Source organism: Theobroma cacao, chromosome 10 (assembly GCF_053813885.1).
Source record: "Theobroma cacao isolate CCN51 chromosome 10, ASM5381388v1, whole genome shotgun sequence".
Classification (NCBI taxonomy): Eukaryota; Viridiplantae; Streptophyta; class Magnoliopsida; order Malvales; family Malvaceae; genus Theobroma; species Theobroma cacao.
Genome location: NC_142648.1, coordinates 668,376 through 693,803, shown reverse-complemented (window position 1 = coordinate 693,803; position 25,428 = coordinate 668,376). Strand labels below are relative to the sequence as shown.

The 25,428-nt window shown below is 35.7% G+C and overlaps 5 protein-coding genes and 1 long non-coding RNA gene across 8 annotated transcripts; 2 read left to right on the top strand and 4 right to left on the bottom strand.

Annotated features, from left to right (window-relative positions):
- The first annotated feature begins 559 nt into the window (after nucleotides 1–559).
- On the top strand, nucleotides 560–3,108 carry LOC18585828 (basic helix-loop-helix (bHLH) DNA-binding superfamily protein). Its single transcript, XM_007008857.3, has 2 exons — nucleotides 560–2,407; nucleotides 2,590–3,108. Exons 1-2 carry the CDS (start codon nucleotides 2,114–2,116, stop codon nucleotides 3,070–3,072), a joined length of 777 nt encoding a protein of 258 aa, XP_007008919.2. The 5' UTR covers nucleotides 560–2,113; the 3' UTR covers nucleotides 3,073–3,108.
- Nucleotides 3,109–4,463: 1,355 nt separating this feature from the next.
- On the top strand, nucleotides 4,464–5,692 carry LOC18585827 (uncharacterized). Of its 2 annotated transcripts, XM_007008856.3 has the most exons (2): nucleotides 4,464–5,307; nucleotides 5,428–5,692. In XM_007008856.3, exons 1-2 carry the CDS (start codon nucleotides 4,618–4,620, stop codon nucleotides 5,446–5,448), a joined length of 711 nt encoding a protein of 236 aa, XP_007008918.2. In that variant the 5' UTR covers nucleotides 4,464–4,617; the 3' UTR covers nucleotides 5,449–5,692. The 2 variants fall into 2 exon arrangements, with proteins under 2 accessions (XP_007008918.2, XP_017984093.2); XM_018128604.2 differs by having other exon boundaries at nucleotides 4,464–5,692.
- Nucleotides 5,693–6,194: 502 nt separating this feature from the next.
- LOC148760210 (uncharacterized) lies at nucleotides 6,195–7,171 on the bottom strand. 2 transcript variants are annotated; one of them, XR_016023234.1, is made up of 3 exons: nucleotides 7,009–7,157; nucleotides 6,624–6,909; nucleotides 6,195–6,536 (listed from the first exon to the last, which is right to left on the bottom strand). It is a non-coding gene; the product is annotated as an uncharacterized LOC148760210 (long non-coding RNA). The 2 variants fall into 2 exon arrangements; XR_016023233.1 differs by having other exon boundaries at nucleotides 6,195–6,909; nucleotides 7,009–7,171.
- A 2,005-nt stretch (nucleotides 7,172–9,176) lies between these two features.
- LOC18585825 (RING/U-box superfamily protein) lies at nucleotides 9,177–9,890 on the bottom strand. The gene has a single exon (XM_018128991.2). It carries the CDS (start codon nucleotides 9,803–9,805, stop codon nucleotides 9,290–9,292), a length of 516 nt encoding a protein of 171 aa, XP_017984480.2. The 5' UTR covers nucleotides 9,806–9,890; the 3' UTR covers nucleotides 9,177–9,289.
- Nucleotides 9,891–12,720: 2,830 nt separating this feature from the next.
- On the bottom strand, nucleotides 12,721–14,344 carry ABI4 (Integrase-type DNA-binding superfamily protein). The gene has a single exon (XM_007008853.3). It carries the CDS (start codon nucleotides 14,231–14,233, stop codon nucleotides 13,247–13,249), a length of 987 nt encoding a protein of 328 aa, XP_007008915.1. The 5' UTR covers nucleotides 14,234–14,344; the 3' UTR covers nucleotides 12,721–13,246.
- Nucleotides 14,345–18,246: 3,902 nt separating this feature from the next.
- Nucleotides 18,247–20,018, bottom strand: LOC18585823 (HXXXD-type acyl-transferase family protein). Its single transcript, XM_007008852.3, has one exon. It carries the CDS (start codon nucleotides 19,932–19,934, stop codon nucleotides 18,354–18,356), a length of 1,581 nt encoding a protein of 526 aa, XP_007008914.3. The 5' UTR covers nucleotides 19,935–20,018; the 3' UTR covers nucleotides 18,247–18,353.
- Between the last annotated feature and the right edge of the window lie 5,410 nt (nucleotides 20,019–25,428).

The window sequence follows — 25,428 nt, the reverse complement described above, 5'->3', positions numbered from 1 at the left end:
TTGAGATATTACCAGGAGCTGTTGAATGTCCTGCTGGATTGAGTGACTTTACTGCCAGTTAGCCTTATGGTAGGATTTAGAGCCATGGTGCTCGGTCTAGTGTGGCCATTTTGGATTTGAAAATGAAATATGGTATATGCTTTGTTTGGATATGGATTTGGTGTTGAAGTCACCCTTTTTCCCGGAAGCCTCTCTGTACCTAACAAATCCAATTTGAAGTGTCTATAACCAATGAAGCATGTTTTAGAGAACGTGTCGAATTTGATCTTTGCTTGCTATCAAACTGCCCAACTTATGGTGCAATGGCCCCATTTGTCTCCTCACTGATTGATTCATATCCCGTAAGGGCCCTATATTTCATATTTCGTTGGTCTGCTTAGTGCATATTTTACATGTTAAACCACTCTGTCCAACATAATGGACTCATTTTACATGAGATTTGCAGATGCAAGTACACATCTTTTTCCGGTTTGAGCAGTTTGCTAGTCTTTTCGAATTCATCAGCTTAACCTGTAATTGTCCTTCTTGTTGGAATGAACAAAAGCTTGATAAACATGTGATTCTAGCACTATTTTAGCAGCTCAGAAGTAGTTACTCATAAACAATGGTCTTTGCTTATTGGTAATACTGCTTTGATACATTAAATTGCTTGACAACCCTTTGCAGCTAAGTACATTTTGGAACATGCGCCTACATTTTTTGCACATTTTTCTCATGATGCTTGCTGACGAAAAAAAAAAAAAAAACCTTGAGCTCTCGAAGCAGTGGGATGGAGGTAACAGGAAGGGGAAGCAAAATTATTGGCACCACACAATCCTGGGGAGAACTTGCAAAGAGGAGTGGTTGATCAGAGGTCCTGTCAATCTTTAAAAGTCTTTTATGATGAGATGCAATTTGAGTGTGATTGAGGTCCTACATTGTGACTAGCTGGTGATGGTAATTTAAGCCACCTTGTTTGCTTGTGCAGGACGCCAGGACTATCTTACAAACACAGAGAATCGAGTGAGAGAGGACAAGGAAGGTGACCAAAAAAGATACCTTACTTGGAGAGAAACTTAGGTAAAGAAGGTAGAACAAACTAGGTAAACACCAAAGACAATTATCTATGGGGCATAACTCCCTTGTCCCTAAACACTTGAAACAATTCTCATGATAAGAATCCAGGATTACTCAGATCAAACAGGTTCTGATATCAATGCGCAATCAAAGATTAATTTTGGGTTAACAAATTAAAAGAAGAAAAAGGGAGCCACCACCATGGATAGAATGATGGATAGCAGTTCATTTGTGGGTTCAATGGCACCTTTTGTTTTCAGTGTTGGGAGGAAAGAAAAAGGGGGAACAGTTGAATAGATAAGAATCAGGGATAAGTACCAGGATTACTCAGTCTAAACAGGTAACAAATTAGAAGAACAAAAAGAGAGCCACCACCATGGATAAGTAGATGGATGGATGAAAATAACACAAAGTAGGAAAGCCATCACCATAGCAGTTCATTTGTGGGTTCAACGGCACCTTTTTTTACACTCTAAGGAGAAAGAAAAAGGAGGAACAGTTCAATAGATAAGTATGAGGGAGCAAAAGGCTAAACAGGGACAAGTTCCACCAATCCAAACTTGTTATGATTTCTCACAGATAAGTGTAAAGACTTTATAGATCAAAGAAGATGCTCTTTTCTAGATATCTAGCACTGTTAAACAGTCAATCCATGATTGAACAGCGGCTCCAACAATCATCTTTCTGCCCCCATTTATTTCCGCACAATTCTCTCTGTTGTCCATTTTTGACAAGCATTGCAGTTAATGCTCTGCCAGAGCACAACCCTTTTTTTCTCCTCTCTCTCTCCATGCTTCATGATCTATAAAGGTTCGGATTGCTTGATAAAGTTTATCGAAAATCCATCCTTGTTGGAGGTGACAGCCGCATAACGCCAAACAGGATTTTCCATTTGACCAATCAAAAGTTACAAGATATCACACCAATCACCATCGGAATATGAAGATCACACATTATTAGCTCAAGAAACAGTATCTCTAGATGCCTAATAAAAGCAGGGGGGTGGCGGGTTTTCCAGATTGTTGGATTTTTAGAACTCTTTTCCGTTTAGTTTCCCATGGAGAATTGTTACCTTTCTAGCTGGCCTGAAGGTGAAAATTGGGCTGAGTTCAATGCTACACCAAGCAATGAGTCTTCCTTTACAGTCCCACTGCCGATCGAGCCTCGTTTTTCAGCCTCTAGTTCAGTTCAATGTCAAGGTTTCCCTTCATGGGTAGTACCAATTGAAGGAGTTGCAGAGGATAGAGCTACAGTTGTTTCCAAGAGCCATAGCCAAGCTGAGAAACGCCGCAGGGACAGAATCAATGCTCAGCTTGCAGCTCTCAGGAAACTGATTCCCAAGTCTGACAAGGTACTCTCTGCAGGCACACAGTTTTTTCCTTTGTGTTGGTTTACTTTGCTCAAAAACTATACCATGAGTATGCCTTTACTCTTTGGACCTGTAAACTAAAAAACAATCCAGATTTACAAGCAAATTTAGCAAGTGGAAGACTTGGACAGGTCAAATCTTTTTTTTTTTTTTTTGTGGTACAGATGGATAAGGCAGCTCTGCTAGGAAGTGCAATAGAGCATGTGAAGGATCTCAAGAGAAAAGCAACAGAAGTCAGCAAGGCCTTCACTATACCGACAGAAGTTGATGAAGTTACTGTAGATTGTGATCTTCCTGAAAACATAAGCCCCCCCACCAATCCTAGACAAACCAAGGACAACAAGATCTTCATCAGGGCTTCTGTTTGCTGCGACGATCGGCCGGAAGTGTTTGCGGAGCTCATCCGAGTCCTCAAAGGCCTGAGACTAAGCACGGTTAAAGCTGACATTTCTAGTGTAGGTGGAAGAATGAAAAGCAACTTGATCCTTTGCAACGATGACAGTGAAGATCAGGGTGTTTCACCCAGCACTCTGAAACAGTCCCTGAATGTAGTTTTAAGCAGGATTGCTTCATCATCCGCTGGATCAAATTGTCGCATCAGAAGCAAAAGGCAAAGGCTGTTCTTGCCTTCTCAGTTTACACAATAAATTGATATACCCAAATAACATTCCAAGTTTGCAACAGTTTCTCTTTTCCTGTTCATTTTTCCCCTTCCCCTATGCTTTATCCTTGCATTTAGGATGTCATTTTAGCATTTGACTAAATGATTGGTACACGATTTATTACTCAAAAAGCAAAATTCGAATACTTCCTTTACTCAAATTAAGGAAAAAAAATCAAAATAAACCACAAAAAACACGCAAAAATCATCATTTGTTTTCCAATAAAGATTTAAGTGGATTTCCTGGCTGTGACCACTTTTAGCTTCCTGACAAGCAACACTACTTTTACCTCATCAAGCACAACATCAAATCCTGATGTTGGTTTTTCAATGGTTTTCCCTTTCCATCCCCCACCATTTTTGAAAGCTATAATAGACAACCATGAAGGAATATGAGCATTCTTTGCAGTAGACTTGATGATGACAGATCAATTCAGCTATTCTGCTTAACCCCCAATCTCCATTTCTTGGACCAACCTGGTATATCTCTGTACCTTTCTTTCTCAATGCATTAAATGGACAAAGGAAAGGAAAACCCACACTTGCAAATTTGGTATATGTAGTCTAGTAATGCCATTGCCAATCATCTTGTTCACTTTGTGCATTCTTTTTGTCCGAAGTTGACATTTCAAAGCACTCTTCCCTTACCCTTTCATAGCACTCAAATTGGGTAATTATCATAATCATAATTTTTAATTACAGTTACCAACTTATCTCGATTGTTTAATTACAGTTACATACTTCTCTTCCATTAATTTTATTCAAATAATAAAAAAAAGAAATCTAACTTCCATTATTTCATTTTCATAACTGTATTTATTTTTAAATATTTTTCAAAAGGGAAAGTTATAACTTCCTTTCCACTTCAAACCAACTCCACACATGCAAACAACAAACTGAACTAAAATAAAAATAAAATAAAATTTTATCTATTCATTTATGTATTAATATCTCGAGAGAGAAAAAGAGAAATTAACGCACTTACACTTAATTAATTCAAATTTGTAACCTCTCCTTCTCTAAATTACACTCGTTACTCCTTTCTTTACTTGAATTTGCATTCAAAAAATCAAAAATTAAAAAAAATCCATTAATTTTAATAAAATAAAACAAAAAAAAGAACTTAATTAACTTTCATTATTTCATTTTTCATAATTGTAATTTTCTCATAAATATATTTCAAAAACGGAAGTTATAACTTCCGTTCCACTTCAAACCAACCCTACCTAATATAAATAACAATCTCAACTGAAATAAAAAAAATTAAAATTCTTTATAAAAAATTTATTTATTTATTTAATATCTCGAATGAAACAGAAACTAACTGCTAATACGTAGCTCAAAGTCGTTAGTTCAACAAAGCGATTTTACGGTTCATGCCAACAACCCTTTCCAAAACCGTTTTAACTTATAAACCCTATTTTCTCTACAAAAATCTCATCCCTTTCTCTTCTTGAAATAAAGAAGGGTAGAACATTTTCGATTTAATTTTAGTTTTTTTTTTTTTGGCTTTTGTTTTGGTTTTTCAGTTATGATCAAAGGTGGTGATCGTGTGAAGGGTTCATGGAGCCCACAGGAAGATGCTAACTTGATCAGGCTAGTGGAGCAACATGGTCCGAGGAACTGGTCAATGATAAGCTCCGGGATTCCTGGACGATCCGGCAAGTCTTGCCGCCTACGGTGGTGCAACCAACTCAGCCCCGACGTGCAACACCGTCCGTTTACGCCCGCGGAGGATGCTGTTATAATCCGAGCGCACGCCGCTCATGGGAACAAATGGGCCACCATTGCTAGGCAACTGCCCGGACGTACGGATAACGCTGTGAAAAATCATTGGAACTCGACTTTACGTCGGAAACGAGCAGCTGACTTGTCGTCAGGGTCGTCGGAGTCGAACAACTCAGCGGTGAAACGGTGGAGCAGTCAGGACGCGTCCGAGTCTGACTCGGGGAATAAGAGGCAGTGCTTACGAGTGGAGGTGCATGAGAATGTAGAGTTCGTGGGGCCCAAGACGTTGCTGACGTTATCTCCGCCGGGGGAGAGCGTGGTCTCGGGACACATGGAGGAGAAGGTGGAAGACGAGGAGGAGGAAGAGGTGGTGAAAAGAGATGAGGAAGGCGGTGGCAGAGGAGGTGGTGGTGGTGGAGAGGAGGAGAAACGTAGGGTGGAGATGAAGGAGACTTGCTTGTTGACCATCATGCAACGTATGATAAAAGAGGAGGTTAGGAGTTACATAGACAGATTAAGAATTGATCAAAATCCATAGAACTATTTAGTTTCTTATATTACTAAATAAATCTCTAAAACTTTTCTCTTTTTCATTGTTTTTCCATTGCTTTAGTTTGTAGCTTTCAATGGGTAACCCAGGACTTGCAACTAATGATCATGGAAGATGATCATTTTCCCATTGGAGCAGATATCACTGAAGCATGCAGTTGCTAACCTTTAGTATTCGGGTTTTTTAAAGTATAATTTAAACAATGCAAAAGCTGCAGTTACATTGAGTTTATGCAGTCCAGACATTGAGTTAAGGTTTGGTTGGATATGTCTGACAAATCCGACAATTCACGACAAGAGTTTGCAGAACTACGAAGAGCTCAGATTCATTTTCAGTGAACATCTCTTGTTCCTCCCTTTCAGACTTTCCATGGCGGAATTGATACGTTTTCCAACGATGTAATGAAACAAGGTTTAGTTTTATGCAACCATGAGAAACGCTGGAAACGATCCTGGTCAGCTCCCATAGCTGATACAGAGCATGTATCGTGCGCTTGGCGTTAGATTGATGCCATCTTTTAACTTTGAAGCAAATTATGCCAGTGGCTGGAGCTAGGCGTAGATACAGAATCCCTGCCATACATTAATAATTTCACAAACTACGGCTGAAAAGAACCTTAATTGTTTCTCATTTCAAACCTTGGACTGCTTACTTTCTCATATAACCCAAACTACAAATGATAAACCAGACATAAACCATGGATTGTAACCTTGGTTATCAGCAGCATATGACCTTCCCAAAGACTGAAAGTAGGAGTGTAAAAAGATTTGATTCATTCCATTCAAGCAACAACTTTCAATTGTTTCAAAGTTAACATCACCACAAACAAATAAAGGAATCAGGCAGATAGTTTATTAAAAGATTGATTCTCATGAAAACCAAGCTTACAAATGACAAACCAGACACCAGCGGCATACAACCTTTTCTTGTAGCCTACACTGCACAAAGACCCAGCTTTGAATAGGTTCAAGATCAAGAGTGTTTGAGCCATTCATGTCCTGCTCGGTCCCAAGCAATGATTCTCACCATGGAAGGTACATGCAACAAAACAATGGATTGGTTCCAATTTGAGCACAAACTGCCCTCTATATTCATGGCAAACATAATCATCGATTACCCATTTCACAGCTCCAAGTATCTTTCCTAAGACAGCAAAGACCAATCTCATCCACCTAGACATTACATGCTCACTACAATCAATCTCTTATCACAATCTTCAATTTTTGTAGATATAAAAATTAGCTAAAAGACTACTTTACCTTTAGCATAACACCCATCAAGTAATTGAAATCCAAAAGCATAGACCTTTAAGCAGAAACTCAATAACATTTTTCCAGTAGATGAAAATGGTTCAACAAAAATACAAGACTAAACCATAGAAATAAAAAAGGAAACAACTTTAATCCTTTAACAAAAAGGTTCCCATAAAACAACTGAAATCTAAAAGACAGAAGACTCAATTACTAGCTCTAAAGAAGACTACTTAGATCTTTGTCTCATCTTTCTTCTCTTCCTCTTCAACCTCCTCATACGCTTCTTCTTCCACTGAAATTACAACAACAGAAACACCATATCCATATTTCAATCAGAAAAAAAATTTAAAAGATCAAAAGCAAATGATGCTTCAAAGACTGATCTTCTCACCTTAGCTCTCATGGTGAAAGGGGCTTCGAAATTGGTCTTTTCAAAGTCTCTGGCTTGATGTTCTTCAAACAGAGGCTGCGGCTAGATATCATCAGGACAGAAGCCAGCCTTTGATATTATATATATATAGAGATACTTAAGTATAAAACCCTAAAGGCTTTTCCAAGCCCGTTCGCTAAGGCCTGAGCCTTAGACTTTAAGATTTTATATTGGGTTCAGGTTAGCCCAAAAACAAGTTTTCTTTTATCTCAAGTCCAGTTGTGGCCCTGGTCGCCCCGTTTTCTTTGTTTATTAAAAAAAACCTCACGTACTTTCTCCATCTTATTTTCTTTGTTATTTTTTTAAATGTCACAAAATAAGTTTTTTTTTTCATTTTTAAAAACCTAATATTATTATTTTTTATTTTATTTATAATTTTTTAAAATTTTTTCATATATATTATATTATCAAATTTCAAATTTAATATAAAATATATCAAAATTAAAAAAAATTTGATCTTTGTAAAAGTTAAAAGAGAAACAAATATTTAGAAACGATGAGTAATATATTATTTTCTTTTCATAGTTTTACCGAAGTGCTCCTATTTTTGATGTGATAGTCTCTCTCATGCACTTTCTTTAATTAAACTTTATCCATTCAACAACACAAATTTTTTAATAGATCTCCACATGCAAATAATGGGTAACATCAATCATTAGTGTGTGATTAACGGCACATAAGATTGAAAACAACTTCATAACCACTAAAGCATAGTTAAGGGAAAAAGCTAACACCTTAGAAGGTATCAAACTAAATCTCCACCATGCATCCTAACTAGAGTAGAGTTCTTTATTTGCTGCTTACTTTCACAAATTATAAGCTTTTTATATGAGCATGTCATTCTATTTTCTAGCCAGATGAGAAAAAAAAAAAAAAAGAGCTGTTTTGATGAACAAATACATGAATACTGCCATCCCCCATTTCCATATTCATGCTTTGACAACCCTCAATGGACTTTACATATAATGGGAAAAATCTTACATCAAATGCATCAATGGAGTTGCCTATTCACCCACCGCTTGTCCCCACAAACTAGAAACACCCATCACTCTCTGGAGACGTGAGAGTGCAGACAGCACCCAGCAGCCAGCAGCCAGCAGCCAGCAGCCCGCAGCCAGTTTCATTGACACCCAAACCATCCAAGCTAGCAATTCTGATTTGGGGGGTTTTGCTCATGCAAAGGCATAAAGAAAAAGAATCTTATGATCTCAAGGGGTTAAAATACATCATCTGGTTGAAAGTGGAAACGAAACACAAACTTATTAAAAAAACCCAACATCACAATCCTAGCTAGTTTCAGCCAGATGCTTGAACTACCCAACAGTGATAATATTGGTTTAATGTCCAATGCAACAACAATGGCACAATGTGTCTACTTCCTGATGTTTGTTTTCCTTGATGGAAAGTTTGGATCCGGTGGGAAACATTTCTGGACAATTGGTAATCACTCTGCCCCTTTGCAGTTGATCTGTCAGCTTCATATCTTAGTTCATGTCTAAGTTTAGATGCCCCTTTTTAAATGCAGTCCATCAGAAGCATTTCTCTTAAAAGTAGCATTTGAGAGGGAAATATCATAGCCTCCATCTTGTTCACAAAATTTTTGTCAATGAAGGGGATTTCATTTCATAAATCATACCAAATTATTCGTTTTATAAATAAATACCGCGTCTGAAATTCTTAACGAATGTCTATAAGCATGGATTAATATATTTTCGATACTAAAATAACAATAATAAGCATATGTAGACAGGGATTAGTGTTCTTAACAAGCGTCTATAAACACAGATTAATGATCTTAAACTAAAATAACAATAATAAGTGTATGTAAACATGGATTAATGGTCTTGTTAACAAGTGTCTATAGACAGGGATTAATATTTTCGATATTATTATAACAATATCATAGATTTTTAACTCAAATTAATTACCTAAATTGTTTAATGATGGTATTGAATGTGAGAGAAGGGAAGAGCATAACTTTGATTTCTCCACTCACAACAACAACCACCTGAAAAGGCCAAAAAGGCAACAAACGAACAAACTAATTCGTCCGTTACTAAATAATTCATTGAGCAAATTCATCAAGCACATGGAATTTCCATTCAAAGAAAAAAAACTAGAACAGATAATAAAATTAAAAAGAAAAACTTTGCACAAATTAGTGGAAACAGATTATATAAAACAAATATAATTTACAGAGAAAAAAATCTTTTTTCCTTTTTTGTCGTTGTTGTTGATGATGTTATTGAGTTACAATGACAGGAATCTGATGAAGCTCTGATTCAGCTCGGAGAGAAGCTCTACAAAGTGGGCAACTCGACTCAGCACTGAGCCACCTATCAACGCATTCGGAGTGATAGGAATGCTGACAAGCAGGCAAAACCTTAACTTTCTCGCCATCTTCAAAGACTCCGAGGCAGATGCAGCACTCACTCTCAAGCGCCACCGCCGCCGCCGCCGCCGACTTCCTCCCGCGCGTGACCATGGTTATCGGCAAGGCATTGATGGTGACAGGGTCGAGGCCTCGAGGCTCCGGGCGAGGCTGTGGAGGCGCGTGGGAGGTCGGGGACCGGGTACTACTGTTGTCTCGATGGAAACTGCATATCCACCGGGAGTAAACGAAGATGAGGGTGAAGACGAGGACGAAGGAGAAGAGGACGATGATGAAGAAGAGGGTTCGGCCTCGGATTTGGAAGTCGCGGTCTTCGAGCTCGGCGTAGTGCCAGTGGAAAGGCTGAGAGTCTTGGGATGAAGCCATTTAGGAAGAAGAAAGAGGAAGGTTTCACGCCAGTGGAGGGTAAGGCATGTTTGGCAGTTAATATGGACAGTTGGGGAAGTGGGGAGATTAGGATTTTGTCCCAAAAGGTTGTTTTTATACTGCTATTTAGTTGGTAGTTTTTACTTTTACAGTTGATGTAGTGTTGATGCTTACATTTCACTAAAAGTTAAATACCTCAATAATTCATTTTTTTTTTGAAATTATATTTGACTTATAATCAATACAATCTATATATATATATATTATCACTTAATTATAAAATATCGTATTATAAATAAATAATAGTAAAAATTAAAAAAATTCAAATTAAATAGTTTTAAAATTATAAATATTTATTTTTAAGTGTTTTCCATTTTAAGTTCATTTATTAATTAATAAGGTATAAACACTATACTTTGATAGTATAACAAATACAAATTTTTTTATCATGAATTTGTTTGTTTTCATTTGAAAGAAAAATTAAAAACAATACAAACTTCGAAAGGCATGATAATAATTAATTTAGTAATAATGTAGTTATTTTAATAATAAAATAATACTCTATCGAAATTAATTTGCCACATTTTGATTTTTTTCATCAAAACTTATTAAAATAAAATGTTATACCAAAATTATTATTTAATAAAATGTTTAAAATAATAATGATCAAAGATAAAAAAAAATGTTTTGATAAAAACTATAAGGTAGTGATGTTAAAATGTAAAGCAAAAGTAAACTTTTCTTTGTTGATAAACCCAAAGCCAATCAATTAAAAGAAAAGTTGGGAGTATATCTAAATTGAATCCAAACTCTACTAAATTATGATAAAAAAAATGGTATCTTTTTTGGGAAACCTTGGGGTCCAATTCTTTCAACAAATTTGACTTTCTTCCTCAAGGAAAGGGGAAAATTGGCAAATCCAAAGAAGGGATTGTGAAGAATTTCCTTTACAGGTGAAGTTTATCTTGGCGGCCATGAAGTTAGTGGGAAGGAAGTAAGAAAATAGTAAAAATAGTAGTATTTATGGACTTGCATGAGTTTATCCATGGATGAATTCAATCCTTAAAAAGAACCATCCAGGAAATGAAGGGCCAACCTTTTGCTTTCAAGGTTGCTTTAGAGTGGGAAAAGTCGGATTATTCTTCAAGGGACAGAAATTGGGTCAGCAAACAACATATTCTAATATTGACCATATACAAGTCATTTTGCACCGATTATTTGACTCATATACAAGTTATTTGCACCAAGCATGCATTTGACTTGACTCATATACAAATCATTTATACCGAACATTTGACTCATTAATTAGTGTATAATTTTCCTTTCCCCAATAAAAAACCATATACAAACCATTAATAGGATAAACTCCGCTTAGTAGTCTTAATTTTTTTTTTGAATTTTCTTTTTTCTCATGAATAATAAAAAATAAAATTTAATGGTTTAATCTTTTTCTAAAACAAATCTTATGAAAATACACAATATTATATGAAAAAGTTAAAATTACAAAAAGTTTAGATAAAGCTTAGATTTTTAAATATAACCCAAAATTTTGCTCAAAGTATTCCATATAGCAATTGATCATATGATTATTAAGGATACCAATCACAGTGACATTGCATTATATATATATATATATATATATATTTTCTTGAATGTGAAAAATACTAAAAGTAGAAAAGTAAAGTTAAGTGGAACATCTCATTTACATAAGTAATGTAAATTCCATTTTCACTTCCATTAAATCCAAACACATCCACAACCATGACTTGCATTTGGATATTTCAGGTCTTCCCCACCTCACATCTTTGGGCTTGAATCGATAAAATACTTAAATAGCAATCCTTTGGGCTTTCTACCTATTAAGAAACAATAGACCATGTTTGTCTACTAATTTAAAACTACTACTACTACTACTACTATACTGATATTCAACAAAACTAAAATGGTTATTATTTGTTTAAATTTTCAATATATATCTCAATATTATTTAATATATTATTGGAATCAAATAATTGAACTATAATTTATAAGCATAAGAAAAGAAAAACATGCACTTCAAAAATTGGTAAGAACTTGAGTGCCAAGAGAAACACCTACTACAATTTTATCCCCTGCAAGCATTTATGCAAAGTATATAAATGTTTAGCAAGAAAGCACAAATGCTGGACATGAATGTTTTTTCAGAGTGCAGCCATAGCTTTAAGGCAGCAAAACTTTTAGCTTACCTATACAGCTTTATACAAGACAATATAACATGCAATTTCTGACTAACAATTAATTCACCAACACAGAGAACACTACATGAATTCATGAAGATAAATTGCTCTTCTGCTATAAAACAAGGTTTCTGAGGTAAAAAGAATTAAAAGGGTGGTCGATTCTACCTTCAGATCAGCTCAACCAAAATAATGAAGTTCACTAAAAATTGGAATTTAAAGAAATTTACTGCATATACTTATAGCTAACCAAGAAAGGTAACAAACTCTTCTCCTTAATTCTCAGCATTAGAAGGCCTAAAGATATGTACCTTCAAAGCAATCATGCTGACACCTTAATTTCACCCAATAAAATTAAAATTCTAAACTGTGAAGCAATATCAAAGACACAATTAATGAATGATCATGAGGAAAAAAACATTTTATGTCAGATATTATGTCTTAATTAGGTTTAATTAATACAACATTTCAAAGAAAAAGGGAAAAAATGATGAGAATTGTTCCAAGGCCTACAAGCAGTGTGTTTATAAATTGTATCTTTTTATGATATTACAACTAATTAATGATAGTAACTGATGAGGAGAATTAAGAGATCAACACAAACTATATGAAGTGAAAATCATAAAATTTCTTTCATTGAATTGATGAGAAAAAGATATAATTCTCACTCAAATTTAATTTGTTTTTGTTCATCCTTACAACACAATCCAAGTAGCCTTAAACCCTAAAATGGAATTGGAAACCCTTCAAACTTCCTTTCAGCAAACTTCACAAAGGAAAAAAAAATTAATTATAAATACTGGCCTTGCCTCAGATCAAGTAGCCATACCTTGGAATCTCTCAAAGTTTTCATCTGATCTTATCAAGGAAGTGTAGAGACAAGACATGCAACTATTTATAGAAAACCATCTCTGTCTTGCTCTTTGATGACTGTAGATATATAGCCAGGAGCCCTAGGAATATCTGCTAAAAAACACTTCAATTCTCCTGTCTGTTCTTCGTCTTTCAAGGGTCTCTCAAATCTATATCTATAAATGGTATTTCCAGATTCAAGCTTAATATTGATTTCCTGAAGATCCCATCAAAATTCTCCACTGAAACTAAGGAAAATCAAACCCTGAAGCTCAGCAGCTAAGAGTCTCCAGGAAGAAAACCCTTGAAAAGCTTGCATGCAAAAGCTGCAGGACAGTGCAAGGGAAACCCGAAGAAACTTTGAATATGACCCTCAGAAATCAAAAAAGAAATTAGGATCCCCATAATCCCAAATACAAGCTGGGGGGTAATCATCATCGTTTGTCAAAGGCCAAACGGATGGAGAACCAGGGCCAACTGTTAAACCCGGATCCGGAACCGCTGGTGCAACCGAAGTCTGAGCTGACAAAGACAGACTCGAACCCACCGAGCCCACCAGGGAATTGATATCCTCGTACAAAGAACCTTGATGATGCTGCTGTGTTTGTTGAGGGTTAGGATTTGTATACGAGGTTAATGTTCCAGTGGGGTCACCAGGGTTAACAACAAGGCTAGGTTCGGTTTGTTGCACTATTTGCAAGGCTTGCTGGGGATTTTGTACTATGTTTGGGTAAAGTGCGGCCGGGCCTAAAAGGTTTGGATAAACCCCATATGGCATAAATTTTGATGAAGAACCCCCAGCGATCAAAGAAGCTGGATGAGTAACCGGATTTGAAGAAGAAGCAAAACTAAAAGCAAAGCCTGAAGGGCGAGGAAGCAAGGGCCTTAAAGTTTGAGTAGACGAGGAAGAAGATGAACCGCCACGAGAGGATGAGGCAGAAGAAGAAGACGATGAGGAGACCGAGGGTTGGAGATTGAGCTGAGCCTTGGAACCATAAAGAATAATAGCCGCTCGATCATAGGCCCGAGCTGCATCCTCTGCTGTGGCGAAAGTTCCAAGCCACTTCCTCGTACGTTTACGAGGTTCCCGGATCTCAGCAACCCATTTACCCCAGCTCCTTTGCCTCACGCCTCTATATCTAAACTTGTTGTTATCAGGGCCACCTTTGCCTTTACATTTCCTGCTTGTTGTTGTGGTGCAGCTGCTGCCTGGAGGGTTAGTATTGGGGCTAATAATTACGCTTTCAGATTCAGAGCTTTTGGTGTCCTGATCAGGAGAGGTGGTGGTGGTGGTGGTGGTTTTTGCGGTGGTTTCTTGGGGAGGGTGAGAGAGAGGAGACTGGTCCTGGTCCTGGTCCATAGAAAAAGCGATCGAGTGCTGCTTTAAAAGGGGGTTCGTTCAAAGAGAAGGCAAAAAAAAAACCCCACCTCGTTCTTTGTTCTCAATTCGTCCGAAAGCTGGAAAGAGGACTCGCTGTTTTGATTTGAATTGTCGTCCCTGTTAATGGTGGATGAGGGCGGTGCTCTTTATATACTATTTATATTCCAAGAGAGAGAGAGAGAGCTTGCTGAACAGTGAAGGAAGCAGGCGGAACTTTGGTTTGGGAATTCGGAATCATTCAATATTTTATTTGATTTTCTTTCCTTCCCCTTTTTTTTCTTTTCCCTGTTGTGTTTGTTTTAATGTGAAGATTTTGTAGCTTCCCTTTTAGGGAAATTCCTAGGAAAATTATTGAGCCAACTTTTCGTCTAGGCCACGGAAGTGTTCTTCATATAACTTCCCTTTTATTAAATTTTTAGGCTTTTGATTAATGATCCTATCTTGTCACATCGGTTGTCAACCTAGGTTTAAATGTAAAGACTATTTCATGCATTAAAAGTTTTATATTTTAATTTAAACTACATATTTATTAAGCAGAATTATATGTATTTTACACTAATTTTGATTGACTAAGATAAGAATTCAAAAGAAGTAAACTAGCTAGGAGCAGCCCGGCAGAGAGAGGGTGCTAATGGCTCTTCATCAAATGAAGGAATCCCTGCCACATCCAAAACTTCAATACCATGCTTTTAAGTTTATGGATTTTGCCAGGATTTGGTCAAGTTTGTGCCTCTCTCCATGCTGAGCAATTGAGCATCTAGCTACAAACCCAGTTGTCTCTCTGAGGGGCTCGGATTCTCTGGTTTCTCACCGCCCCCCCCCCCCCCCCCCCCCCCCTTCTTCTTTCTCTTTTAATACTTCTTACTTGATCAAGAATGTTTGATCCTGGAGAGTCCTTCTGAAGATCAAAGGATCTTGGTTTTGCTTCCATAGAAAGCAATGCTTGATCAGCTGATTCTATATAGAAGAGAAGATATCCAACAAATTATTCATCAATTGGTTCATCATCATCTGCATGCAAATATTTATAACCAGCTGAATCTTAATTAATACAAATCTGCTTAACTGCTACATGTGATACTGTGATATATAGCAGACTGAGTCTTAATTCTTAAAGGATCAAAGATATGACTTCCAAGAAGGGAGGAAAAGGGCTTGCAGATTAACTTGCAAAGGACACATATATAAGAGTGCCGTTAGTCGGGACACTTCTCCTCTGAAAATTTTTGGAAATAAGCGACCATCCCCACTGAAATCTGCCTGGTTTTTGACATTTGGTCCAGCTGCCAGTTTTCTTATTCACAGCATAAACTAAATATACCATGATCAAAGTCTTAATTTATTATCTTTGTTGTATGCTACTATATATTATCTATGCCAGAAGAAACAGACATGACAGGAAAAAGGCATTTCATGATGATCAGGCTCTGCAATTCTTTCCTTTTTGGACATTGTTGGGTATACTTTCAAAGGGTTAAAGGGTGAAAAATTAGTAGTAAATAGCTGTGGTTAGGTTAATGAGTTCATAATTAACATAGCTCAACCACCCGGCGCAATACAACTGTTGGAAACAATATATTTTTGCATGAAGAAGGATGAGGTGTCTTCACGTAAGAGGAGTGACTGGAAGCCAACAAGAAAATGTTTGTATGAAAAAGGGGGTTTGAAGAGAAAGGGAGAAAAAGCATGTGGTGGGGAGGGCCAGTGGGCAGTGCCTCGTAACTCACAAAACCCCGTAATCCCATTAAATCAAAGCAAAAGGAAAGAGAGAAGAGAGAGAGAGAGGTCTGAGATATGTATCAGATGTCTCTCCCAAAGGCTGAAAAATCTGAAATGGGGAAAGACTTTCTGCCTCTGTTCCTCGTCGTCCATTTGGGAATGAGAATCGTGTGGGGTTGAGAACGCCGCTGCTCCACTCACAGCCCCAACAAGCCTCTGAAATCTTTAATCAGATTAAACATAATCTTATTTGTTTCATATACCAGGGGGGATATATATACATTATTTATTAACTTAAATAATACAAAATATTATTAAATTATATCCATTTACATAATTGATTTCATATTTTTTTATTATAATTAAACAAATTCGTATCCATAGAAAATTAATATCAACTCACTTTTTTTTTATCAATGTGATCAATTTCATATCAATTGTTGTACGATTACATACGTTATTACATAATATATTACGTAAATAGAAAATATCAATAGATATTAAATTTAATGATAAATTTTGATTAAGATTAATTGTATGAATGAACTAAAACATTTTAATATTAATTAAGCCTTGTTTATTGAGATTTCATTTGTATTAATACTTTTTTATGTTCTTTATACAAAACGTAAATAAATAAAAAAAAGTAAAAAATTAAAAAATAATTGAAACCCATGGTTTTCATAAGGAGGATATGTATATATATGCATTACTTATTTATATACTATTCTCAATTATGGAGCATGGAAAATTATAATTCAGACACACATGCATCTGACCCCCCTCCCCCCCCCCCCAAAAAAAATTAAAGAATATTGAAGTATCTTTGATTTTTATGAGGAAAATATGGCTTTCTCCTTCTATTCTCTTGGGCTTTCACATTCCTTGAGATCATCCTAGTAAGCAGCCCAAATTTCTTCTTCAAGGGAAAACTTTCTATGGCCCAATTTTGCTTTCTTAATTGAGAGTGTAACGTTTAGATATTTTTTGGAGCTGAATTCTCTATATTCTCGACTCATAAATTAATAATATATTTAAACATTTGATTCAAAGATAAATTTATTTTATTTTGAGTTCGTTTCAAATTAAGAAATTGATAACCGTTGCGGACTATTAGGAATATCTTTTCTTTTAAGTCTTAAATTATTGTTAAGGGAGACATCATTGGCACTTAGTTCACAATAATTTATAATTAGATTAGAGGGGGCTCAAGCATGGAGGGCAGTTTCCTAGCCTACACCAAGGGGTGGGTTTTGGGTTAGGTGAGGTTGATGTCCCTAAGATTTCTCAAGCTTGCTTCCAAATCTCTCACAAAGATATTCCTAACAAAATATTTAGGTGAATCATGTTCAATGAACTTGTCGGAGCAAGTTCGGGAATAATTACAATTATTTATTATGTAACAAAAAAATAAAATCGATTTAATTATCCAACAAGCATATGACTTTATTTATTTGGTTGATTATGGCAGAGCACTCCACAACATGATTGAAGTTTATTCATAAAATAGAGACTCTCGATGTTCATTCATTCTTATGATTCCAAAAGATTGAAGATGGGAATTAACAATTACCCATGACTTGATATCTCATAATTAGTGTGTACGTGTGTGTGTGCACGATTTTCATTTTTTAAATTCAATGTGAAGACAATATAATTCAAATCTTAAATCTTATATATTTATTATCATTTGAATTTTAAACAGAATCATTCATTTCCTTAACCTATTTTATCTTGATGCCTTCCATAGGATATGCGGTGGAGGGGATTTTTTTTATCTTTTTTTTTTCTCAATTATTTGAATTCCCTAAACAAGTTAAAAGTTAATAATAATTGTCTTTTTTTAGTTTTTTTATTTGTATTTGCAATAAATGTCTAAAGCAAGATGAAAATAGGTAAAAATTTACGAAAATATTTAAACCATCAAGCCAAAAAGGTTGTATTGTCGTATTCATAATGCTAGAATTTTTGGATTTAAATATTTTTTTGACAAGTCTTTGCACATGGGCAAAACCCAAGGAGATGATTGTCCTCACAATTCAACTTGGTGTTTCTTCCAAAATTTTCCATTAAAAATGGAAGGGGACCTTGCCCTATGTGAAAGGGTAAGAAGAAGAGAAAAATCCCATTGAAAACACTAAAAATTTCCAAAAAACAAAAAGAAATTAATATGTATTATATAATATGTATATATATATATATATATATATATATATAATGGTTTTTGCCTTTGTTTTTGTTTTTTTTTTTTATACTGTTTTTTAGGATCAGAATTGAAATCAATCACTCAGAGTCAGTTAAAAAGGCTAGATAACAATGAATAAGGTCAAAAGTAATGGTGATACAAGAAGTCAACGAATGGGCCAAAGTCCAGTGGTCCTTATGAGCAGAAACTCCTGACTAGATGTTCATATCTCGGGTACGCAGATGTGGGGACCGCCACCGTCGCCTTCACCGCATCCGTCTGATTAAAAACCGGCAAAAGCAAACAATACCGATCGCAGCAAACGGGTCCCACTTGAACTGGCCTCCCCATCCCGAAGTCAACCTTCTCTAACCCCAGCCTTGACCATTGCGACAGTATCAGTACGCCTACCGAGTCGGGACTCGCCCTGCCCTGGCTCACTGATTCCACCACCGATTTCACGAACTCACCGTCCACTCGCTCTTTCGCTCTCTTCACCAGCATTGTCGCGTACCCTAAACCCTTCTCCGTCAGGTCCTTAACGCTCGTTTGCGCGCACCCTAACACGAAGGCGTTGCCGTAGTACCCGCTGGGGAGACTCGGCTTGACTCGTTCTCTAACGTTGATGCTGAAAAGAAGCTTTAATATTTGGTTTGAAGGTAAGTTTAAAGCTCTACCCCAGCTCCTCCATATATGAGCTGAGAGAACTTCAAAAGACGTGTAATTTGCCTCACTGAGTCTACTTGTGGAAAAAGCTACCTTTTTTAACTCGTTCAGGCTCGTTTTATTGAAAATGAATGAGGTGGGGACCAGTCTTTCGTTGGAGAAACGAGCCTGGAACCCGCAAAGGTCTGGAACTCGGTTGAACTCGGGGTGACTCAGCGAGTGGTTGTTATTATTATTATTATTTCTTGATGGCTTGCATGGTGCTGGGTTTAGAAGGTGGCGATCCCAAACGGGTTTGGGTTTAAACTTAAACTCGGAGAACTTGGTTTGACTCGTGGAAGCCAACTCAGCAAACGAGTTGAGAAACTCAGCGCTGCCGATACCGTCGCAAAGACAATGAGTAATGCCAACACCAAGCGCAGCATTGCCGTCTTTTAGCCACGTCAGCTGGACAACCAGAGGTGGGGCCCCTTTCAGGACATCCGCCACCTGGAAAGATAGGAACTTCCTCCACTGCGTAACGAACCGTGGAGCTCTCCCGAATTCGTTAACGCTATGATCCGAGCTAGCTTCGACGAACCAAACACCCTGCGCCCGACAGACAACCTCGAGGCCGGACCCGTCGGGCTTGGCCCTAACTCGACCCGCAAACGGGTAATAAGGAACCAAGGCTTTACCAAGAGCGGCCTTGACCCGAGCCACGGTGGCACGTTGGTCCAAACCAGGGTGACCCTCGTAAACCAAAAGGTACTCGATGGTGAAACGTAGGAAAAGCTGAGAGTCCAGAGCTGAGAGAGACAAAACTCGACTTGGGGTCGGCTCACATGGAGTTACGATCGTAGCTTCCTTGACATGAACCAACGATCCCATGCTTCTTCTTCTTTCCAGTTGGGTTTGAGTTTTTTTTTCTGTTGGGTTAAGGAAGAATGGGGAGCTTTCCCTCCCCCACCAGGATTTATATAAGGGGAGGAAGGGAGAAGAAACAACACTAGGTTTTTGGGTTCTGATGAATTGTTTTTCTTGTTGGGTATTGTGATTATTGTAAGTCAGGCCATGTGGATCTTTTCTCTGTCTAACTGTGAAAGATTTGTGCCAAGATTCTCCGGGCATCACTTTATAGAAAAATTAATATCAAAACAAATGTTAACAGCTTGGCTTTGCTTTCTGTCTGTTCGGCCAAGACTAATAGCCATCACTTTCCTTTTCTCTCTCTAGATTTTGGGCTCGGATAGTGTTCCTTTCACTCCCCCTGTTAAGCTCTTGTTAACATGCTGGGATGATATCAACAATAAAGACAAATTCAAGATTATTGCACAATCTCATTAGAAATGATCATATCTTGGACATGAATAATTTTCCCAAAAATTTTCATGTTACTTGTTGTGTGAATAGTCAAATCCGAAATGATTAACAGTTTGCTCAATTCATAAATGTTAGTCTGAATTGTAAATCTCAATGATAAATACAATTTTTAAACAGTTTAAACTCTTGTTTTAAAGTCAAATCAAAGGGTCTCATTATAATGCCATATTAAGTCCAAGTTCTATGGATATATAGTTTGGAGGAAATGGGGAATACACTAATTGTTTTAGGTTAAAAATTGATCAATATTCAAAATCGGTCTAACTCGGTTATTTCGGATTCAATCTTAGATCGATTAGGAATATTAATCTCTTCGATTTATTCAGTCAGTTTTTGGTATTAAAATTTATAATCAAATCATATATGTATTAATTCATGTCCCTGTAATTTTCGAAATTTTCAAACCGACTCGACCAAACTCGCTTGTCTTGTTAATGTCCATCAGCAGTATCTTATACGACAGGTTGAAATATTTTGGCCATATATTATGGAAGACCTGGTTTGTGTGGATCAAGATGGTGAGAACCTTTGGCTAGGTGGGGTCTCGGTTAATTTTGAGGAAATACTAACTTCATCTTGGGGTATTTATTTTATTTTTATTTTTCCTTTGTGTTGTTGCAGAGGACATTCGGTGGACCCCAAATATTATTATCAAAGATTTGGAACGGTATTTTAAGAAGATGCATTAAGCTTTGGTGCAAGATAAAACCATGTGAAAAGTGCCTGGATGTCTAACCAGTTTGGATATCCAGTTTTTAGGAACCAATGTTCTTGATGGACCTATATAGTATGTGTCCTTGTCCACCCATCAAACTTTGTTTTCTCCTGTTTTTTTTTTTTATTTTGGTACTATATTTGTTTGATTTTTAACATTTTAATAAGCAAGGATATACTCCATTAGGAATAAGATTCACATCAAGTCTAGAAAATAAAAACAAAAATTGAAAATTATCATAGGAAGCTTTGCTCGTGTTTAGTTTCACGTATAGAGTTAGAGATTTTTATATTATTTTATAATTGTTTAGTGTTTATTGTGCTTGGTTGTCTAATTTTATCTCTCCGACGTCGTCGTAAAATTACCTTACCAATTACATATATAAAAAAGAGATAGCCTTGCTCATTTTTTTCTTTTTTCTTTTTTTTTTTTGAAATTTTACTCTTTAACTTTTTATTGTGTTCGGTTATACAACATTTTATCTTTTTTGAAAAAATGAAAAAATTGGGTTTTGATATCAATCAAGGTTTAGATCTAATTCAATATTATCATTGACTTAAAACAAGATTAAGAAAAGTTGCTTAAAGTTTTTAAGAGCCGAAGGAGGAGAGGAGGGGGGCATCAACTAGCAACTAGCAACTAGTGCGTCAAGGCACACTCATCCCTGTCGGGACAATGGACCCCGATGTGTTTGGATGGTGATAGCTAAGTCAGATTATAGCATCTGTCTTGTAATAAACAAATGCACTTTCGTTTGTTGATTGATTCGTGTGTATAACCAACTGATGATCATTGGTACATCTCGATTACAACGACAAGAATATATATCAAACCTCTTGTGTTTTTTTTTTTATTATTATTACAAATCTGATCCTCTTGCAAATCTCTTTCTTTTCTTTCAATGGAAAGAATATCAGTCTAGTTTAAGTTGTGTTATCCAACCCCCTCTCATTCTCGTTATCATTCCTTGTCCATTTAGAGGAACATGAGCATAGAGTCATTCGAAAGGACATCCTTAATTACACCCACTTTGTCTATTCTACAAAGGTATTTATCAATATGAATATTTGATATTTAATAGTAAGTATTATGTATCTTTACTCAAAAAATTAAGGGTTTTTGAATCCCCTTCTTGTAAATGAAAAAAATAAATTATTAAATGTTAAAACGATTGACAATATATTTCTTTTTACGAGAAAAGAAATTCGATTAAAAATAATTGCACCTTATCTAATTTATCGAGAAATGAGATTTATTTCATTGTAATACATATCTTACTTAAAAAATTAGGTTCGAATCATTTTTCTCTCAAATAAAAAGAATAAATTATTAAATTGAGTGTTTAACATTGTATGTATCTCATACTCAGAGAATCGGATTCGAATCTTCTTTTCTCTTCAATGAAAAGGTAAACTATTATATGTTAAAATAACCAAGGATATATACTTTTTACGAGAAAGGAGAGTCATGGCTAAAAATAATTGAGCCTTTACCTAATTTTCCATTCCTAGCTATTTTCTTTAGCACATAGTTCACACTATATCGATGAGATTGGCACAAGCTTTTGCTGTACATTACTAGTAAAATAATATACAAGGAAGGTTTAGAAATCACTTCATTCTTTTGTCTTTTTGGTCTTAACCATGTAATGCAATGCATCATTATTCCCTCAAGCAGCTAAGGAACTTATAGGTTGATTCTTCCTAAACATGTGACGGGGGAATTGGCTTTTTAAAACAGATTTGACTCTCTTTCATGTCGGCCATGGAAAGAACGTATTGTCTGGGAGATTTGTGGCACACACACACACAGAGGCTAGAAAAAAAGTGTTGTGCCTAGCTAGTTTCGATTAATCTCTTTTGGTAGAGCTATGTGGCTATGGAGATATATTGTCACCGACGACAACAAGGAGGGCACCAGGCCCCTAGCTCGAACTTCCCTTTATTCCTCCTGCAGATACGGACTACATCTCAGGAATAAGCTGATGAATTCTCCTATGATTTGCTGTTTATATATATGATCAAATTTTTTCTACCCTCCATATTGATTGGACATGTTTACAGATTTGATTATGCGTTAGTCTGGTAGATGTATGCATCCTATATTATTGAAGGCTTAGCTCTTGCCTGGTAGATCACCCATTCTAGTATTATTTTCATACAAGTATACTTAATCGTAGAGCTTTGATGAAATTTCGTATTTTACTACGAATATGACTGCACTCATGTATCATGTATATGTAAGTATGTGTATAATAGAAAATTAATATATCGAATGCTTTTGAAATATAAATTATAATTAATGGGTGCAATTAATATATTGAAAATATTGCAGTTATTCATAGCTTTGCATGATCAAGCCATCCCTCTCTCTCTCTCTCTCTCTCTATATATATATATATATATATATATATATATATATCATATTCTTATCCAAAAGGGAAGCAGCCAAAACCGCAATTAAACAAAATAACAGATCAAGATGTTTTGTGCACTTTAAATGGATAATTTACGCATGCAAAGCATTCAAAAGGAAAGGGTTTTTGTAGGGCCTGCTTAGCAAAGGACAAGCAGCTGGCAATTGCATCGTGATCACTCACCAAAAATCCTAGTAGCATGCTGTATTATTTACGAGTATTAATGCACAAGAAAAATGCCTGTTTGACCATGCAAGAAAGAGAATCGTCGAAAGAATGGAGTGTTGGATGGTTCAAAGGCCTCTCTTAGCCCCATTATTGGACCTCAACCACTTTTTCTTGCCCCATGCATGGTTGATTAATGAAGTGAAAAATATGTATTACAGAAGCAAAGGGTTTCAACCCCCATTGTCTCAATCAGACACAATTTCCAATCAAGATTTCCCTTGATCTGTAAGGGATTATGATCAATTGGCAGGGTTCTGGCTCATTAAATTGCTTGCCATACATGTATATATATAGTCAAGAGGTTGCTTGTGTTGAAAATTCCAAACATGAGCATAACATGTAATAGAGAGAGAGCCTGTAGTGGCAATTGGGATTCAAATTGTCTAATCAAATAATAGTGTGATACCAATCGAAGTTAATCAAAAACAAAGAAAGAATTTTAGAAAATATACGAAGAATTGTTTATGTCCCCTATGCTACAAGCATAAGAATATTAAAAATTTAATGTGGGATAGCTAGCTAGCTGTCTTTTTGTAAATCGAAGGAAAGAGTTAGGTATTTATATATATATAAATATATATAGCTTAGCTTAGCTTAGCTGGGCATATTAACTGTATGTGCAAACATTTACTTTGGATGATAATGACCATGACATTACTAGGAAAAACATTTAGAGATGCCCTTGTCAAATCCTGACCCCATCACCGCCCTATTAACTACAAATCTATTATACATTTATACCATGGGAATGAAAACAGAATAACATAGAAAAAATTTGTCAAGGAATATACTTCCAATGAAAATTTTTGTCGATTGGACATCATTAGTGAAAAAAATTGATAATAAATCTTGTACGATGTCGATATTAATAACAGATTGATTCAATCAATTAATTTATAAATAATTTTAAATTTAAAATATTAACAACGTATTCATAAGCATAATCCTTTTCTCCATATACTAAAACTCGTGTCATTAATCATTGATTATTGCATTTAATACAATACTATTTTGATAAATAAAATTTTAACTACTCTTCAAAAAAAATAATATTTTAACTAATCTTAAAGAGTAACTTTAACTTAAATAAATAACAAATAAATTAAATAAGAAATCATGTCAATGTTTTTGGGTTACAATTTGCAAATCAGACTAAGAACTATGTTAAAATTTTTTTTAAAAAATTAGCATGGGAATGAGGGTAAGCAGGTCAAACTAGGCCCCAAGGAAGCCAAAGATGATGCAAATCTCTTGTAATATAATATAATATACATATATATTTATATTTATATTTCATTAAGATAAGAATAAGACAAAGAAGGAGAGAGTGCAATTTGTGATCCTTTATTTACTTTGTTGTTGATGGGATATGCATGATCTGCATGCTTAGCTTCTTTGGTTATTCCTAATTTTATCTTCTGTCTCCTTTTTCGCAGCTGGGGCTTACTGATTCAACACATCACGTCTTTTCACAGAGAAAAGCAGAACCTGCTCCCCTTTCCTTTTCCGCGAAGATAAATACCAAGTATCGCTAGTTTAAAAGATAATTTTCTTTTAGGTTCAAGGATGGGTTCTGATTCCGAATATTAGTTCTAATTTTAGCTTAATTTAATTTGTTTATTAAATGAAAAAGGAAAAAGGGTGGCTGCTTGATTTTGATTGATTCTTGTTCTCATCACCAATTAGAAGAGGGAAACTTTTGTTTATTCTTCTTCTTAATATGTGTCACGAGAATTTTGATTTTGATATATTTTGTATTAAAATTTTAATTTTTATAATATAAATATTCGATACTTATTAATATGAATAAATTTATGACACAAAAAGTAAAAATATTAACTATTTTAGAAAAAGAATTTCATTATGAAATCACTACAAAAGAT

What these genes read in the sequence shown, in the direction of transcription:
- LOC18585828 (XM_007008857.3), top strand. Translation starts at nt 2,114, where the DNA reads ATGGAGAATTGTTACCTTTCTAGCTGGCCTGAAGGTGAAAATTGGGCT. An exon ending in TGATTCCCAAGTCTGACAAG is followed by an intron (nt 2,408 to 2,589) that starts GTACTCTCTGCA and finishes TTTGTGGTACAG; the next exon opens with ATGGATAAGGCAGCTCTGCT.
- LOC18585827 (XM_018128604.2), top strand. Translation starts at nt 4,618, where the DNA reads ATGATCAAAGGTGGTGATCGTGTGAAGGGTTCATGGAGCCCACAGGAA.
- LOC18585825 (XM_018128991.2), bottom strand. Translation starts at nt 9,805, where the DNA reads ATGGCTTCATCCCAAGACTCTCAGCCTTTCCACTGGCACTACGCCGAG.
- ABI4 (XM_007008853.3), bottom strand. Translation starts at nt 14,233, where the DNA reads ATGGACCAGGACCAGGACCAGTCTCCTCTCTCTCACCCTCCCCAAGAA.
- LOC18585823 (XM_007008852.3), bottom strand. Translation starts at nt 19,934, where the DNA reads ATGCCCGGAGAATCTTGGCACAAATCTTTCACAGTTAGACAGAGAAAA.